The 16,383-nt window shown below is 48.5% G+C and overlaps 1 protein-coding gene across 1 annotated transcript in view; it reads left to right on the forward strand.

Annotated features, from left to right (window-relative positions):
- Positions 1 to 1,948: 1,948 nt before the first annotated feature.
- HOMER2 (homer scaffold protein 2) overlaps positions 1,949 to 16,383 on the forward strand; it is an 89,069-nt gene continuing 74,634 nt past the window's right edge. Inside the window, exon 1 of the mRNA XM_070478282.1 lies at positions 1,949 to 2,132. Coding sequence (XP_070334383.1) covers positions 2,128 to 2,132 — 5 coding nt within the window. The 5' untranslated portion in view covers positions 1,949 to 2,127. The remainder of the gene's footprint in view (positions 2,133 to 16,383) is intronic.

The following is a 16,383-nucleotide window of genomic DNA, read 5'->3' on the forward strand; positions in this document are numbered from 1 at the left end:
TACTCCAGCTGAGCCGGGTTCTTCTAGTCCTCGTCCCTGACTCCTTTTGATACTGCTGGGAACCTCCACCCCCCACCCCCACCCCAACCAGCTTCACCTGGCCTTTGGAATTCAGCTGGGGATGAGTTTCCTCCAGGATCAAATGCTTATCCAGTCCTGGCTTTGTGTGTTGTGTGCTCATTTGCTTCAGTTGTGTCTGACTCTTTGTGACACTATGGACTGTAGCCCACCAGGCTCCTCTGTCCATAGGATTCTCCAAGCAAGAATACTGGTGTGGGCTGCCATGCCTGCCACCAGGGGATCTTCCTGACCCAGGGATCGAACCTCTGTCTCTTAATGTCTCCTGCATTGGTAGTGGGTTCTTTACTACTAGCGCCACCTGGGAACAGAGTTACTTGTGCTTACAGACTCTGGCCAATTCTGTTTATCTGTGGCCTAGCCTATTCACTCATTCATTCATTCAACAAATGTTTGACAGAGGACTTTCAGGCACTGTTCTAGGCACTGGAGATGCAGTGATGAGCAAAATTTATAACAGCTTCATAGAGTGTGCAGATATGCCTGAGAGATGGTTAAATTATTAATTTCACAGACATTATGTACAGTGAGTGCAATGAAGAAAAAGTACATGGATTCACAGTGTTGTCTGGGGCATCAAATAAAGATTCCACAAGGAAGGGACAGTTTAACTGAGATCTGAAAATGAGTAGGAATTGACGAGGCAAAGGGGTTGGGGTGTCAGAGACAAGAGAGGAAAGTATCTCCCCAGACTGAGAACAGCAGGTGCTGAAGGGAGGATGGCCAGTTGGCTGCTGCACAGGAAGCAAGGGGAGAGAATGCAAGGAGAGTCTGGAGAGGGAGATGGAGGCACCATGAGGCCAGCCCTTGTGAGCACGTTCAATATCTTGTGTTCATCCTAAGGATGGTGGGAAGGAGATAGGATCAGGTCTGTAATTGAGACAATTACTCATAGCGGGTCACCAGCCCCAGGAGGAGACCTTGAGGGTTCCCAGGTAAAGCTGTGGTCCCAGGAAACTTGCAGGTAGGCTTGGGGTGGTGGCCCTGCTTCATATGCTTGTCCCTAGACTTTTGTTTACTGTCCTGAGTAAAGAAATACTGCCCAGGCTCAGGTGGGCAGCATGTTCTCAGGAGGAAATGATCCTGTGAAGGGCCCAGAGTGGAGATGACGATTAGTTTGGTCCCTGAAGGGCCCAGAGTGGAGATGAAGATTAGTTTGGTCCCCTGCCGGCCTTTAGTAGGGGATCGGGCCCTGACGTGTAGAAAGAGGACTCAGCGATCGCTCTTCTTGAAGCTCCACCCTTACCATCCCAATTTCCTTTGCTCTAAACCAAGTTGATTAAGCCTCCTGAAAAGCGATTATGCTCTAGTCGGGAGACCTCAACCCATCTTTGCCCATAGAACACCTGCGGCGGGTGTAGGATCCGGAATTTCATGGTGGGGGTACCCTGAGCCAACACCCTGGAGTGGACTTGCAAGATGAAAGGGGGCTTCAGGGCGGCACACGGCCGTGCCCATCGCAGATTCTGAAGACTTTGGGCTCAAAGCTGAACGTATGTCCTTGGGAAAGTCACTTCCTTTTCTGGGGCCTCGTTCCTGCAACTGCAAACAAAGGGTCGCCCAAGTCCCCTCAGTCCCACAGGCTGAATGCTTGCTCTGGCACCAAGCCCCGCGGTGGGCACGGGGCGGGGGAGTGCCAGTGCCGGGTCTCCAAGGGAAAGGCGAGGGGGAGGCGGGTGGCGACCGCAGGGCGGCGCCTGGGGACGCCGCACACCCCGCCGCGCCCCCCACCCCTTAGCCGGGCGCCCAGTCCCGGGGGCCACAAGGTTACGTAAGGAACCGGGCGGGGGGAGCGGGGCGGGGCGGGCGCCGCCCGAGCGCGACCGCCCAGCCCCCGGCGGCCCAGCCCCCGCCCTCCCGCCCGCCCGCGCCTGTTGGCGGCGGCGGCGGCGGTAGTGGCAGCCGCGCAGCCCCGCGGAATGGAGCGGCGCCGGGGCTGAGCCGGGCGCGCAGGGGCCGCCGCATGTGCCGCGCGGGGAGCGGCTGCAGAGCCGGCGGAGAGCGAACGCGAGAGGCCCCGTCGGAGCGGCCGCCGGAGCAGCGCCGGAGATGGGGTGAGTGAGCCCGCGCCGCGCGCGCTCCGCGCGGCACCCCGAAGGGCTGCGGTGCCCCGGCTAGCGTCCCTAGGCTCGAAGCCCCCCTGAGCGAACCGGCCTCTACGCCTAGCGCCGGGAGCCTGAGCCAGCGCGCAACTGGCTCCGGAGAGCCTGGGGCCGCCCGACCCCGCGCTCTCCGCCCCGGAGCGCGGACACCGGGCAGGGGCACCCCGGCCTGGGCGAGGACTTTCAGCGCAGCGCGCGTGGCCTTCGCCCTCTAAGGCAGCCCGGGCGCGGGGGCACCAGGCGGGGACAATCACACTGGCCGGCCTCCCTGCTTCGGCCATTCTGCCGCGGTCCCTTTGCTCCAGGCGCGATCAACTCCAGGGCCTGTGTTTGGGAGTCTAAGAAGCAGTTTGTCTGTCTCCACGGTTGGATTTATTACATACAAAATGGAAATCGAAGTTTTCCTGGAAAGGGAACTCACCAGATAATAATAACCCCCCGCATAGGAATAGTGGACTTTATGCTTTGAGATGACTGAGGATGTGTAGGTAAGGCTTCAGTCTTTGAAACAACTGAGTGGATGCTCAGGAGAGAAGTTGAAGCACTCTGTCGAAGTGACTAATGCATCCGAGTATATAAAGTAATTTAAAAAGCAGGATTGATTTCTCCTTGGCGTCTCTCTGAGCAGTAGGCGCTGTGAGTCAGGGAGCCGCTGCGCTAATAACACAATTAACTCCGTGCATCTGCTCACCCGATGTGAGCACATATTGATGATGTGCTGTGCAGGTTCAGGGAGTGGTTATTATTCCCATTTTACAGATAAGGTAGCAGAGGCCTGAAGTGGTTGGGTGACTTCTCCCAGGTTGAGCAGGCAGCTGATGAGTGTTTGTAGAATGACCCCTGAGCGCAGGGGCAGAGCCACCAGCGCACCCTGACAGCAGCCGTGGGGTGGGTTGGTGGTGGGTACCTGGAGGGGAGTTCCTGAATCTCTGTGTCCCCTGCTGCTGAGCTGAGCGCCCTTCACACATTCCTCAAGACCCAAAGACTTCTGCCGGGTGGTATAGGTCTAGAGCGCTTGCTTTTCTGGGCAGGATTGGTGAGCAGTGGAAAGGGGAAGGGTCCTCCTTGTGGTCTGACAGGGCTCCCATGGTGGCTTTGTTGTGCCTTAGTCCTTACCAGTTTGTGGAGTCATTTTACCCAGTGAATTTTTATCTCTGGGGTCTGTGAAGTGTTTGGAGAAACCAGAGGGAGGCTGAAATGAATTTTGAGAAGGGAAGTGTGAGAACTCCAGACCGACGTGAGCAGGTCAGGGGGGACAGAGAGGAGCCTGGAGATTTGCTGAAGACACTGGTGCTGATCCAGATTTCACACAGACAAAGCTGTGAGTGGTTTCTACCAGAGGCACCCTGGCCAGGAAGCTGTTTTCCTGTAACATTTCCAGTGACCTCTTGGTTGGCTATGAAACGGCTGTTCTTTGTACAGTGGGAACCTTTGAGGTTCTCAGATTTCATACTTTTAAAAAAAATGTATAGAAAGAAGGAGTTGGCAAATGTAGGTCTCAAGATGGAAGATAAAAGGAACCTGGTAATTTTAACTCTTTCTGTACACCGCCCCCTTCCCCTCACTCCCAGCCAACACAAAACCAACCCAACACATTGGCAGGATCAAAAACAAATATTGAAGCTCCGTGGTTGAGATCAAATGATTCTGTGGAAATGAAAATGTTTACTCATAAAAGCTTAAAGAAAATGTCAGAAAATAATTATTGTTTGTAGAGAAGCAGGGAGGAGTAGCTTGGGGATTTTGTTTAAACACTGAATATGTCTTTCATGTAATTTTAACATCATCTGATAAATGTCTGTTACTCACTTCTCGTAGGTAAGGGGTGGTTGGTAACTCCTACCTACTTCTGCCATTTTTAATATATCCACCTCTTCTATAATTTATGTGAACATACAAACCATGGCTGTAAATTGAGATGGAGCTAAGGGCTGGGTAAGCTGTTCACACAGAGGAGGGAGCCATTTTCACCGAAAATAGAACCAATGTCATCCTTTCCGAGGGTTGAGTAGGATGGAGGGAGGTGAACTAAGAAAGGGCAGCCAGTAGAAGAGCTTGCTGTGATCCTACAGCTTTGTCACAGCGCTACTGTGTAGACATGACCAAAATTTAAAAGCCAAAAAAAAAAATCAAGCCTGAGTTTCTCTCTCCCCCACTTAAGATGCTTTTCCTCATTCAGAAGTTTACTGCTGTTTCCCGCTTCTCTTCTGAGAAGTGTTGTGCGTTGTATGTCTGGTTTCTCCAGTAAAGTTGTGTTTTCTCTCCCCAAGGAAATTGTTTCCTACTTTCCTCCTTCCTCAGGTCTCCCTCTTCTCCCCCCTACACATCTTGCCTCCCTTTTCATTGACAAAAGACAGCCACAGTCCAAGGAAGTGCCCCACCACCACCCCCATGCCTACAGTCCTGTGTGTGGCCACCCCCATGTTTTCCTTCCTACCTGTTTTCCTGCCAGAGGCTCTCCCCTCCTGGAGGACCAGCCATCACATCCCCTTTCACCTTGTCAAGAAACATTTCTTGTTTTCTCCCCTCCGTCTGTCTCTAGGGTCTTTCCCATCAGTGTACAAACATGCTTTGGTTCAGTGCTGTCCCGTGGAACTTCCCACACTGATGGAAACATTCTTATCTGCGTGGTCCAGTAAGGTGGCCACAAGCTACCTGTTCCTGTGGGGCACTTGAAATGTGGCTAGGGTGACTGAGACCTAATTTTTTTAAGTTTGAATAGCCACCAGTGGCTAGTGGAGCTGCCATGTTAGACAGCACAGCTTTAGCGTCTCTCATTTTATTGGGTTGGCCAGAAAGTTCATTTGGGTTTTTCTGTACCATCTCATGGAAAAACCTGAACGAAATTCTTGGCCAACCCGATACATCCCTGTCCTTCTTCTGTTCCACTTCTTTGCTCCCCTTTACCCGAGAACATCTCAAAAGAGAAGCCCGAAACCACCATCTCCATTCATCTCCTCTGCCTGTCATTTGTCAGCCCTTCATAGCCTGCAGTCTGGCTTCTGTCCCCACCTTGTCCCCAGCACTGCCGGGTCACTGATGACCTGCATGTTGTCAGGCCTCTGTCCACGTCTTCCTCCCCTCCTCAGCAGCGCTGCTCCCCTGTGGCCACTCCCTCCCCCTCGCCTCCACACACTCCTGGGTTTCCTCTTCTCTTCCTCTTCAGTCTGCCTGCTGGTTGCTCCTCTGTCTGACCTCAGAGTGATGGGGTTACTTAGGGACTGGTCCTGGTTCCTTTTTGCTGTCAACACTCTCTTCCTTAGTAATGTTATCCCATCCCTCCATGGCTTTAAGTACTATCTATATGCTGGCAACTCCCATTATTTATATTTCTTTCTTTTTTTTAATGTTTATTTTATTTATTTGGTTGTGCCGGGTCTTAGTTACAGCTCTTGTGATCCTTCATCTTCGCTGCAGCATGTAGGATTTTTAGTTGCGGCACTAGATCAGGGACCTAGTTTCCTGACTAGGGGTTGAACCCAGGCCCCTTGCATTGGGAGCTCAGAGTCTTAACCACTGGACCACCAGGGAAGTGCAGTCCAGGCCACTGTATTTTTAACACAGCACTTTCCCAGGGCTTCCTGCTCTTGTTCATGCACAGAGCTCCCCAGACCTCTCCTTCCCTCTGTCTCCTCCATCCCCAGTTCTTGACCCCACCATCCACCCACTTGTAAGAGTCATCCTTGAGTCTTCTCTTTCTCACCCCCGATATAGAGGCTGTCAGTGGTTCCCCGGGGTTCTGCTCCTGGAATATTATCTGGGGGTGCATTCACCTCTCCCTAGAATCACAGCTCCTACCCTACTCCTGGCCATTTGCCTCCATCCTGGACTAACTTCCTAATAGGCACCCCCAGCATCCACTCTGGGGTGTCTCTGATCCACTCTCACACAGGAGCCCAAGTGATCGGTCACACTACTTTTCAATCAGGTCACACCACTCTTTGCCTTAAATCCCTGCCAGCTGACAAGGGGTTGTCCTGTGCCCCATCCTCCCAGCCCCTCTGACCTCCCTCCCTGCCTTCTGCTGACCTTGGCCTCCTTTCTTTTCTTGCCCTGCCTGGGAGGTCTTGGAATTCATTCTTCCCTCTACCTAGAATGCTTTTGCCCCGGCTCTGCAAAAACCTTCCTCCTTCTCATCCTTGGCATTTGGGCATGGAGATCACCTGCTTGCCGAGATGGCCATACTTTGTTCCCACCATTGTTCACCACACCTGCCGTTGTTTGGATTCTTTTGTGCTTGTTTATCATCTGCCTTCCCCAATAGCATCCCGAGAGGATAAAGTATTACGTTCTTCACAAGTGAATCCCAACACCTAGCACCATGTCTTGCACCTAATAGGCTTCCAATAAATTTTTTGATTGAGTCAATGCTTGAAGTGGTGGGCAGCCTTGCCTGGACGCCAGCCTGGAAGTCGTGATCATTTCTGGATTACTTTTTATATAGCATGTTTAATTGAGAGTTTCAAGGGCCAAGAGAGAAGGAAATCACATTTGGAGGCAGTTTTCTTTTAATGCTGAAGTATGCTGTTTAGCATTTATTGTGACTTGGGTTAATTTTCAGGCTGTCGGCTGTCACCCGAGCATTGGGGTTGTAAATTGTCTTTCTACCCGCCTGCAGAAGGCTAAGAGAAAAGCCAGCTTGTGTGCTTTTGTTACTTTGGGATGCTTTTGTCAGTGTTTACAAACAACATCTACTGTATTTCTGTTTGGCTTCAGTTTACACTCATTTGTTTTGCCCAGCCAAGATTACGTTGCACTTGGTTATCTAACACCGGGGGCCTTCACTTGGTAATCTATACTGGTTTGCTTTCTTCTGATGATCGTTCCTTCTCCTTTAATTTTCCACTCCTCCTGAATCACGCCTAATTTCATAGTTCTTGCAAGTTAGAGACTTTTGTGGGGGGTGGTTCGCGTTGACCAAAATAAATAACAGGCTCTTGAATATATTGAGGAAACTTGTTTTCTTTTGGTTCTGTTATGGGTTTCGTGTGTGTGTGTGTGTGTGTGTGTGTGTGTTGGCCACAGACCACAGCTTGCAGGATCTTACTTCCCTGTGTGTGTGTGTGTGTGTGTGTGTGTGTGTTGGCCACAGACCACAGCTTGCAGGATCTTACTTCCCTGACCAGGGATTGAACCCCAGCCCATGGCAGTGCAAGTGCAGAATCCTAACCAGGTGCAGAATCCTAACCAGTAGACCGCCAGGGAATTCCTCTGTTGTGGGTTTTTTTGTTTTTGTTTTAATTTTTTAAATATATCTTTGGCTAGTAACTTTGTTGCTGCTCTAGGGCTTTCTTTAGTTGTGGCTAGCAGGGGCTACTGCTAGTTGCAATGCCGGACACGGACTTTGCCTTATAGTGGCTTCTCTGACTGGGAAGCACGGGCTCCATGGTGCGCAGGCTTCAGTAGTTGGAGTGAACAGGCTTAGCTGCCTCACGGCATTTGGGATCTTCCCAGACCAGGGATCAAACCTGTGTTGTCTGCTTTGGCAGGCAGATTCTTAACCACTGGACCACCAGGAATGCCTTGTTGTGGGTTTTTTAAACTTGACTTACTGAGGTCTCAAGCTCGTCATCTGTTAGGCAACTGGAGAATCTGTTGAGGATCCAGGATGAGCAGACCTACCAGTTAGTTCCTGCCTTTGTGGAGTTTGTATTTTAGAAGGAAAACATAAGCCACATACACAAGTGCCAACTATATGTGTGAGTTTTAACAAAATGCTGTAATACATAGGTGTCAGAGGAACTATCGGGGGAACGTAAGAAAGATTCCCCAGTGCACTCGGCAGAAATGCTTAGGGAGACCCTTAACATGTAGGATCATCCTCATTGTTCAGACAGTCCTCAGTGTCACCCTTAGTGTCAGAGTTGGAAAAATACACAGTGTTTGGTGTGGGGTAGATAACAAGTAGATATGTGCTGAATGAATGAATGACTCATTTTGGGTCAACTTTCACTTTGGGAAAATGCCATCATGCTTATTGGAAACAGTCCTGAAACTCCTGAGTTGGCTTCAGGATGGACTTGAGGGTACGTTTGCTGCTTGTGCACAGTTCCCTGAAGGGGGACCTAAGAACAGAAAGGGGGTTTGTTTTTTGTCTGGTGGGCTCAGTGGTTTGTGTAAATTATTGGGTTTCCTTTCTGCAGTGGCTTCTGGGGAGCTTAGGAGACAGATGTGTGGTGACCTCATCACATTGACGAGATCTCATTGTTTACTTCTATTCCTCACTCAGTTTTTTGACCTTGTCCTTGTTTTGCCTTCACTCTTTCACTACGTAAAAAACAAAAATGGAAATAGCTTTGCTTTTTTCTAATTATAAAAGTATTATATGTTCATACTAAAAAATAACAGTGTAAAGAAGGAAGTGAAAATTACTTGTCATCCCACCTTGCAAGGATAACCTCCATCAGCAATCAGATGTCCATCTTTGCAGACTCTTTTCCATGTATACATGTCTCAGTGTCTAGATAGATGTTTACGTAGAGCAAGCAATATTAAAAAAATTGGATATTTTTATCAAAATTGAATCATGTCACACATCTCTTTTGTAACCTGTTTTTCAACTTAAAATACCTTGAATGGACATCTTTCCTTGCCAATTACTATAAATATACACCATCATTCAACTCCAAACCTACTTCTGATTTATCATTTTGCTGAATTTTATACATCTCTGCAAACCTGCTGAAATCCTTTCTAGAGCAAGGCAGGGTATAAATTACAAAATAAAAGTCACATTTTGATAATCTTTTAAATGAATTACTGAAGGAAAGAAATGGTAGAGGAGACCAAGATCACAATTAACATTGGGTAATTTGTGGAGACGGTGTAATTTTGGATGAGTCACCGCTCCTTAGTGAATCCTGGTAAGAACAGAGGATCCCTCGTGGTTGCTAAGGGTGGCTGGTGGACGAGGACCCAGCTGCTCAAACTATCTCTGCTTGTTTGGAAATATTAGGGCAGAGTAATTCTGCTGTAAGACCTAGAAGAGAAGGCTGCCTACAAGCCAAAAGCACCCATGCCCACCCCTTAGACGTCTTCCTCTGCAAAGCCCTGTGTCTCCTGGGCATCAGGCCCCTCCTGCAGAGAGACTTCCCTTCGTAAGGGTATTGACAGGAACGCACAGTCAGGGAGGTCGGTACAGTCCCTACTTCAGTTGTCAGGCAATTTAAAAAAATAAATCTGAAAATGAAAAAAAAAAAAATCTGGTAAATCCTGTGACAGATTACCTCTGCCAGCATTGGCACCTAAAACCTTTGGGAAAAGACTTCTTTTGATATATGAAGTGGGGATGGGAGTTCCTTTTCCCTTTGAAAAGGAAAACTCCGTGCACCTTTGTCAAAAGTAAACAGCACCCCCAAACAGAGTTACAATAGAGAAAAAGCATTCTTCAGAATATTAGAACTCTCAGGTGTGCTGGGTCCCCACCTTATGGATCTTAAGAGTTAGACTTTTTTTTCTTCCTAACATGAAAATAAATTAAGCACAAAGGAGCCTCGAGAGGAGTTGGGGCCAAGAGCTGCTGATTTGCATAGGTTTGGATCCTTGGGTCCCCGAACCCCACATGTTCCCTGCCTGCACTTCTAGGTATTGCACACGCGGCCTGCCCCCCCACCCCCAGTCATATTTATAGGCTTGGAGGTGCGTGTTGGCAGCCGGAGCCGGTTTCCTAGCGGGGTGTGCGTTGTGTGGGAAGAGTGTCAGGTTGGGAACCTCTGCTGAATGTACGATGAAGCCTCCCTCCAGTAGTTCTGCCGCCGGGGGCTGTTAGTCATATGGTATCATTCTGGTAGAATTTATTTAAATTATATTTCAAATTAGCTTGTTAGAATAAAAATATGCATGTGGGGAACACATTTAGACATTTGTCAACGACTGGAGATTTTTTAATTTTTTATTCACAAGCCTGGTTGATAGTCGTTTTCTTCTTCTGAGGAATTGGGGACCATGGTATCCCCCACCCTGTGCAGAAAAGCTTAGGATAAAGCATTGCCACCAGCCGAAGCAGTTAGCTTAAGAGCCGTGCATTAAGAGACCCTGGTAGTTGTTGCTGTTTAGTGGCTAAGTCATATCTGACTGTTTTGCAACCACATGGACTGTAGCCCACCAGACTCATCTGTCCATGGGATTCTCCAGGCAAGAATACTGGAGTGGGTTGCAATGCCCTCCGTCAGGGGATCTTCCCGACCCAAGGCTCCAACAAAGTCTCCTGCGCTGGCAGGCGGATTCTTCACCACAGAGCCACCTGGGAAGCCGAACAGACTTCCTAAAGGGCTCTAAACACCCGGGTACCTCCAGCCAAGTGGAGGCTGCGTCCCAGCTGCCGGCAGGGCTCTGACCAGTCCTCTGCAGTTGCCTTGTCCTGCGAGGTCTTGGTCCAGCTCTCGGGTGATGAGCAGGACCATCCAACCAGCCTTTGTCCTCTTTCCTCCCCTTGTGCACTGGGGGATGTCTTGTCTGTGGGTTACAGGGTAGGGGTTGTCCACAGGGATCTAATTAGTGAGGCATATTGCAGTCCCTGCTACCCTGGCACTGGATCCCTTTTGGGATTTTTAATTGGGAAAGCTTTTAATTGGAGTTGTTCAGATAAATGGAGAATGGGAGGGTTGCTTTGGTGTCTGTGTCCTGGGGGAGAGGGGTGATGGAGAAGGTCCTCCGGGGGACAAGGAACAGAGCCTGTGCTGGGAAGCTCTGAAGGGCAGGAGAAGGACCTCCTGGTAGACATGGCTGATTGCAGCTCAGTTGGTCTGAGGACAAGCTCTCTAACCCCTCCAGGCAGACAGAAACTAGAACTGGTTATCTCAGCAAGATCAGTCTGTTGTCATGGAAGTCCACCTGTCTGGGGACTGGAGAGGATGCTGAGTACAGATCCCAGCCTTCCTGGCTGGCTGTGTGAGCTTGGACAAGTCATTTTATCTCTTTAGCTTCACCATCTACATCTATCAAAGGACTGAGAAACTGATGAGAAAAATGTGTACATAACATTTAACACACTGTTTTGACACATAAATGGCTTCCCAGATGGCACTAGTGGTAAAGAATTCATTTGCCAATGCAGGAGATACAAGAGATGAGGATTCGATTCCTGGGTCGAGAAGATCCCCTGGAGAAGGAAATGGCAACCCACTCCAGTATTCTTGCCTGGGAAATCCCATGGACAGAGAAGCCTGGTGGGCTACTGTCCATGGGGTTGCAAAGAGTCGGACACAACTGAGCATACATATATACTTCACTGACATGAATATTTCATCAGTGGTGGCCAAGTTCGCTAAGATCATCATGATCATTTCTGCCTTGGGTGGAAGGTCTGCAGGGGGCTCCCGATGCACCTTTCCGGGGTACATGATTAGACACGGTCCATTCTTGGGCGCTCCTCAAGTCCTCAGCTGCTCTCTCCCAGTCCTGAGTGTTGTCAGAATTGGTTCCCTGTCACCATGTGACCCAGAGGATGTGCAGTTTGCCTTCTGAAGCTTCTGCTCATATCACTAAGCCTCTCAGTTCATGTAGGTAGAGAAATGTTACTAGCTAGTAGAGAAGAAAGGTCAGGAAGCTGACCCACCTATCTTCACAAGAAAACCAGTCTATCAGCCAGTTACTTTCATGGGGAGGTGCAAGAGTGAACCAAAAACAAAAAACAAAAATCAGTGTCTCCCCATTGTGGGCGTCAGACTAGTGATTTGTGCTGCAAGTTAGGTAGCCCTTTGATGTCATTCACTTATTCATTCAACGAATCATGGCCATCTACCTATGTATTGTGAACAATCACAGTGATGGCCCCATGATGCTTTCAGACTAGTAGGGGAGCTAGACATCAAACAAACATCACCTAATGGACTAACATGGGAGATATAGATATGGGACCAGGGCCTATGTGGACTAGACAGTAATTGGTTTCAGGGTCTCATATCTCTGATTCCCACCCACTTATATGGATCTGAACTCCTCTCTGATCACCCTTCATCTGTTCATCAGCTCTGATAACTTTCTTTTTAATAGTTATTTATTTATTTTCAATTTTTTTGGCTGCACCACAGGGCATGTGGGACCTTAGTTCCCCAGTCAGGGATTGAACCCATGTCCCCTGCATTGAGAGCACAGAGTCTAAACCAGTGGACCACCAGGGAAGTCCCTCCTGTAGCTTTCTTGGCCATCCCCTTAGCTCTTGAGCACCTTCTCTGGGCCAGGTGACAGAATGACAAAGCCTTTTGGGACAGGGTTCCTGCCTCCCAAAGGAGATGGATGGTGGGTAGCTAATTAGGACAATGAAATAGGCTTTTATTGAAATACGCCTAAGGATAAAATTCCTAACTCTTTGAAAAGTTGCAGAAGGCTTCTTGAAGAAGGTGACTTTGGAACTGAGTCTTGAAGGATAAGAAGGAGTTTCTGAGGCAGACAGAACTGCAGGGCAAAGGGAAGCATTGAGATGGAGAGAGCTGCCCACAGGAGGCAGTGGAGTGTTCAGGTCAAGAACAGATACTTTGGACTCAGGCCTGGGCTGGCCATTTGCTGGCTGTATGGCTTGGAGCAAGATACTGATCTTTGTGAGCTTCAGTTTCCTTATGTGTGAAATGGGACTGATGATAGTACCACCATCAGAGTGTGGTTGTGAGGATTAAATGAAGCACACCCTGTGACGTGCGTTAGCTTAGTAGTGGGCAGGGAGGTGAGAAAGAATGTGCAGTGCATGGTGAGCGTGGAGAAGGGGGTCAGGAAGGTATAGACATGAAGGAAAGGCCTTTGTGCTACGTGTTTGGGACTTTATCCCATAGGTGGCAGGGGGAGCCAGCCATGGGTGAGGCTGGAGGTGGGAGGAGCAGTTCGTCTTGGTACCTAAGAATGAGGCCTGAGTCCCAGGCAGTGGCAGGCAGTGGGCTCAGAGAGGATGAGGTAACTTGGGTTAGAAGGCAGAAACATGCTATATCCTATGGAATTTTGACTTCAGTCTATAGGTAATGAGGGAGCACTCAGTTTTGAAGAGAAGAACATTACTTGTGTTAGGAAAAGTATTCCAGAGATGATAATGAAGGGTAGCACAGCAAGTTGAGAGATCAGAGGAAAGATACCTCATAGGAAATAGCCACAATCCAGGCAAGAAGTGTTGAGAGCGCAGAGCATATATGGCACAGAGTTATATAATGTAAGCCATGCCCTGTTCTGTACTGGATCTGTGGCAGCTTCTAGGAATATATATAATACAATAAATCATAAAAATATATGTAAGGCACCTTGCCAGAGATGAGAGAGTGAAAGCTTGAATGTCTTTCCTATAGAGTTGCCAAATCAGGACACAAATTAAGCTATTACTTAATGAGAACTTAGTGGGTTTGAGTTAGTATGCAGAGTGTGTCTATACAATATCTCGTTTAATACTCACAACAACCCTCACTTTCATACTTGGAGAAACTGGGCTTGAGAGGTTCAGTAATCTGTTCAAGCTCACAGCCAGGAAACCAAGCTCATGCCCATTTGAGAGCAGAATTCATGTTCTTAAGATGCATCTTCTGGAGGCAAAAGGCTCCCTGAGAGTCACGTGGGAGGTGGACCCACAGCTCTTGATTGTTGTAATGAGAGGAAGGGAAAGGCGGAGCTGCCAGCAATTCAGGTGTTTCTAGACTGTTTGAGTGGATGGTGGTGCCATTGACTGAGATTAAGAACACAAGAGGAGATGCAGTTTAGGGGAGAGAGTTGATGAGAGTTTAGTCTGGGTGAATACGGTGAATTTCCACTTGTAGTGGGTCATGTGGAGTGGCCTCTATCAATAGAAGTTCAACTCTAGCACTCAGCAATTAGGGTACAATCAGAGGTCCAGATTTGAGAGCCATCACTTCTGAGATGGACTTGATCATCCAAGGAGAGAGTGGATCAAGAAGATGAAGATGGGAGGCTTCCCTGGCCATCCAGTGGTTAAGACTCTGCGCTTCCAGTGTAGGGGGTATGGGAAACTAAGATCCCACATGCTGCACAGCACAGCCAAAAAATAAAAATAAATAAAATAACAATAAGAATAATAAAATATTTTTTTAAATTACTTTAAAAAGATGAAGATGGAACTCTGGGAAAGGACAGTTGAAGAGAAGGAAAAGAAGCCAGTGGGTAAGACTTAGAGGTGATGATATTGGAGGCAGGCTGGAGGAGAGAGGTGTTGTGAAAGCCAGGGGAGAGGCGGCCGCAAGGGAGGTGTACTCAACATGGGTGAAGGCCTTGGGAAGCTGGGTGGGGACCCAACGTGCGTGCTGTTAAATCCTGCCGTGGGGGTGGGAGAGTTAGGGCACCGATGGATTTTAAGAGCAGCTTCAGCCAAGTGTGAAGGCATAAATCCATCTGCAGTGGTTTAAGGAGTGAGTGTACGGCAGGGGAATAAAGAAGTCAGGCTGAGCTTGAGGATGAGTCAGGGTGGAAGGAAGGCTGATTTTCATTTCATCAGTTGAGCATGTTGGAGGGCTGAGAGGGAAACAGGAATGGAGATTAAAGATATTCAAGAAAGATGGCAGGCAGTGTGGTTGGCACAAGGAAGTGGATGCAGGGAGGAACTAGAACAAGAGCTTTATGCTAGGAGGATCACCCTGAGAGACCAGGCAAGGTGCAGGTATGGTGGCATTTTGAGGCTGAAGTGGAAAAGGGAATGAGGGAGCTGGGTTGCCTGGCTTTTCCTTCTCTGTGTGAGCTAAGGAATTGATCTGAGAACCAGGGGGTAGATTAAGAAGAGAAGAAATGGTTTGATACAGCTGACTGTGGGCATTGAGGTAGAGAGTTAGCTGGGACAAATACAGATTTGTGAGCAGCCTTGCAGTGCCCATTGAAGACTGAGGAATGTGTTGGTAAATGTGCTAGTTGCCAACATGTGAGGTGACCTGGGGGCAGAAGCAGAGGCAAGCAGCCCCAGACCCAGAGGGTGGGCAGTCAGAGATGGCCAGCCCAGTTGGGCTCCAAGTGCTTTACCTTCCACAGTCCTGGGGGATACTGTGTGGAGGAGGGGAGAGCCTGCTTCATCTCCATCAGTCACCTGTCTGCCCTTGCTTCTCCGAATAGCCAGCCATTGTTCTGTTGTTAATAATCTTCCAGACCTTTTCTAAAAAATGCATTAAAATTTTTGCCAGCATGACCTCTTTGAGTAATGAGATCTGTAAGTTTATTAACCTCTGTGAGAAGTAGATTTTCTTGCTCCATGGGAGCAGATAATCTCTTGGAGGGAATGAACATTAATGTGGTGACCTAGAGGGTCAGCTCAACACCTGAGGGCACAGGCTTTTCTGTGGGGATGGCTCATCTTGTGCCCTCGCCCCCATCAGCTGACGTGGCATGTGCCCCATGGAAGATGGGCTGGGTGCTTCTGCATAGCCCTCTCCTTGGTCCCGCTCTGAGTCTTGCAGTGGCCAGAAGCTGAGACAGTCAGGGAAACCAACATAGCAAAACCTCACTTCTTTCCTTCCTTCCTTCCATGTTTTGCTGTGCTGGGTCTTCCTTGTGGTGTGTGGGCTTCTCTAGTTGTGGCGCTCAGTCTCAGCATGTGGGATCCTGGTTTCCCAACCAGATATGGAACCTGCATCCCCTGCACTGGAAAGCAGATTCTTAACCCTGGACCACCAGGGAAGTCCCCTTGTTTCTTTTGATGAATCTAGTTCTCTAAGTATGAGGAGGAAAAGGCTGGGCATGAGAGCACTGAGTTATATGCAGACAAGAATATCTAGACAGTAGGTCTGTTCATAGAGGCCCAGGAACCCATTGGAGTTGGGAGGGGCTTTAAGACATGTGCTATATGGCCATGTTGAAACACACCCTCTGTTGTTCCAGTGGCAGCCTTCAAATCTGCACATGTATTGGATAGTTGGCGTAAGCTACTTTCAGGGCATTCAGTGAAGTAGCAGTGATCCATGACTTCATCCTCATTAGTTTGGTGTTTCAAGTCTGTTCTATCCTAGTCTGACCTACCTGCCTTCTGTGTACCTGAGTGGTTGGCCTGTGCCTCTCTATATTGTTTATCACATAAAACAGTTGATTATAATACAGTGTTATATCAACAGCATGTCATAATCCTGCTTCCTCCCACCCTTGCTAACTAGACCAGCACAGTCCCATAGAAATATGAAGCCACATATGTAATTTTACATGTTCTAGTGTCCAATTAAAAAAACAAACAAGTGAAATGAATTTTAATGTATTTGATTTATTTATTTATTGGAGTATAATTGCTTCAAAATGTTGTGTT

The sequence above is a fragment of the Odocoileus virginianus genome, chromosome 16 (genome assembly GCF_023699985.2).
Source record: "Odocoileus virginianus isolate 20LAN1187 ecotype Illinois chromosome 16, Ovbor_1.2, whole genome shotgun sequence".
In the NCBI taxonomy this organism is placed as follows: domain Eukaryota; kingdom Metazoa; phylum Chordata; class Mammalia; order Artiodactyla; family Cervidae; genus Odocoileus; species Odocoileus virginianus.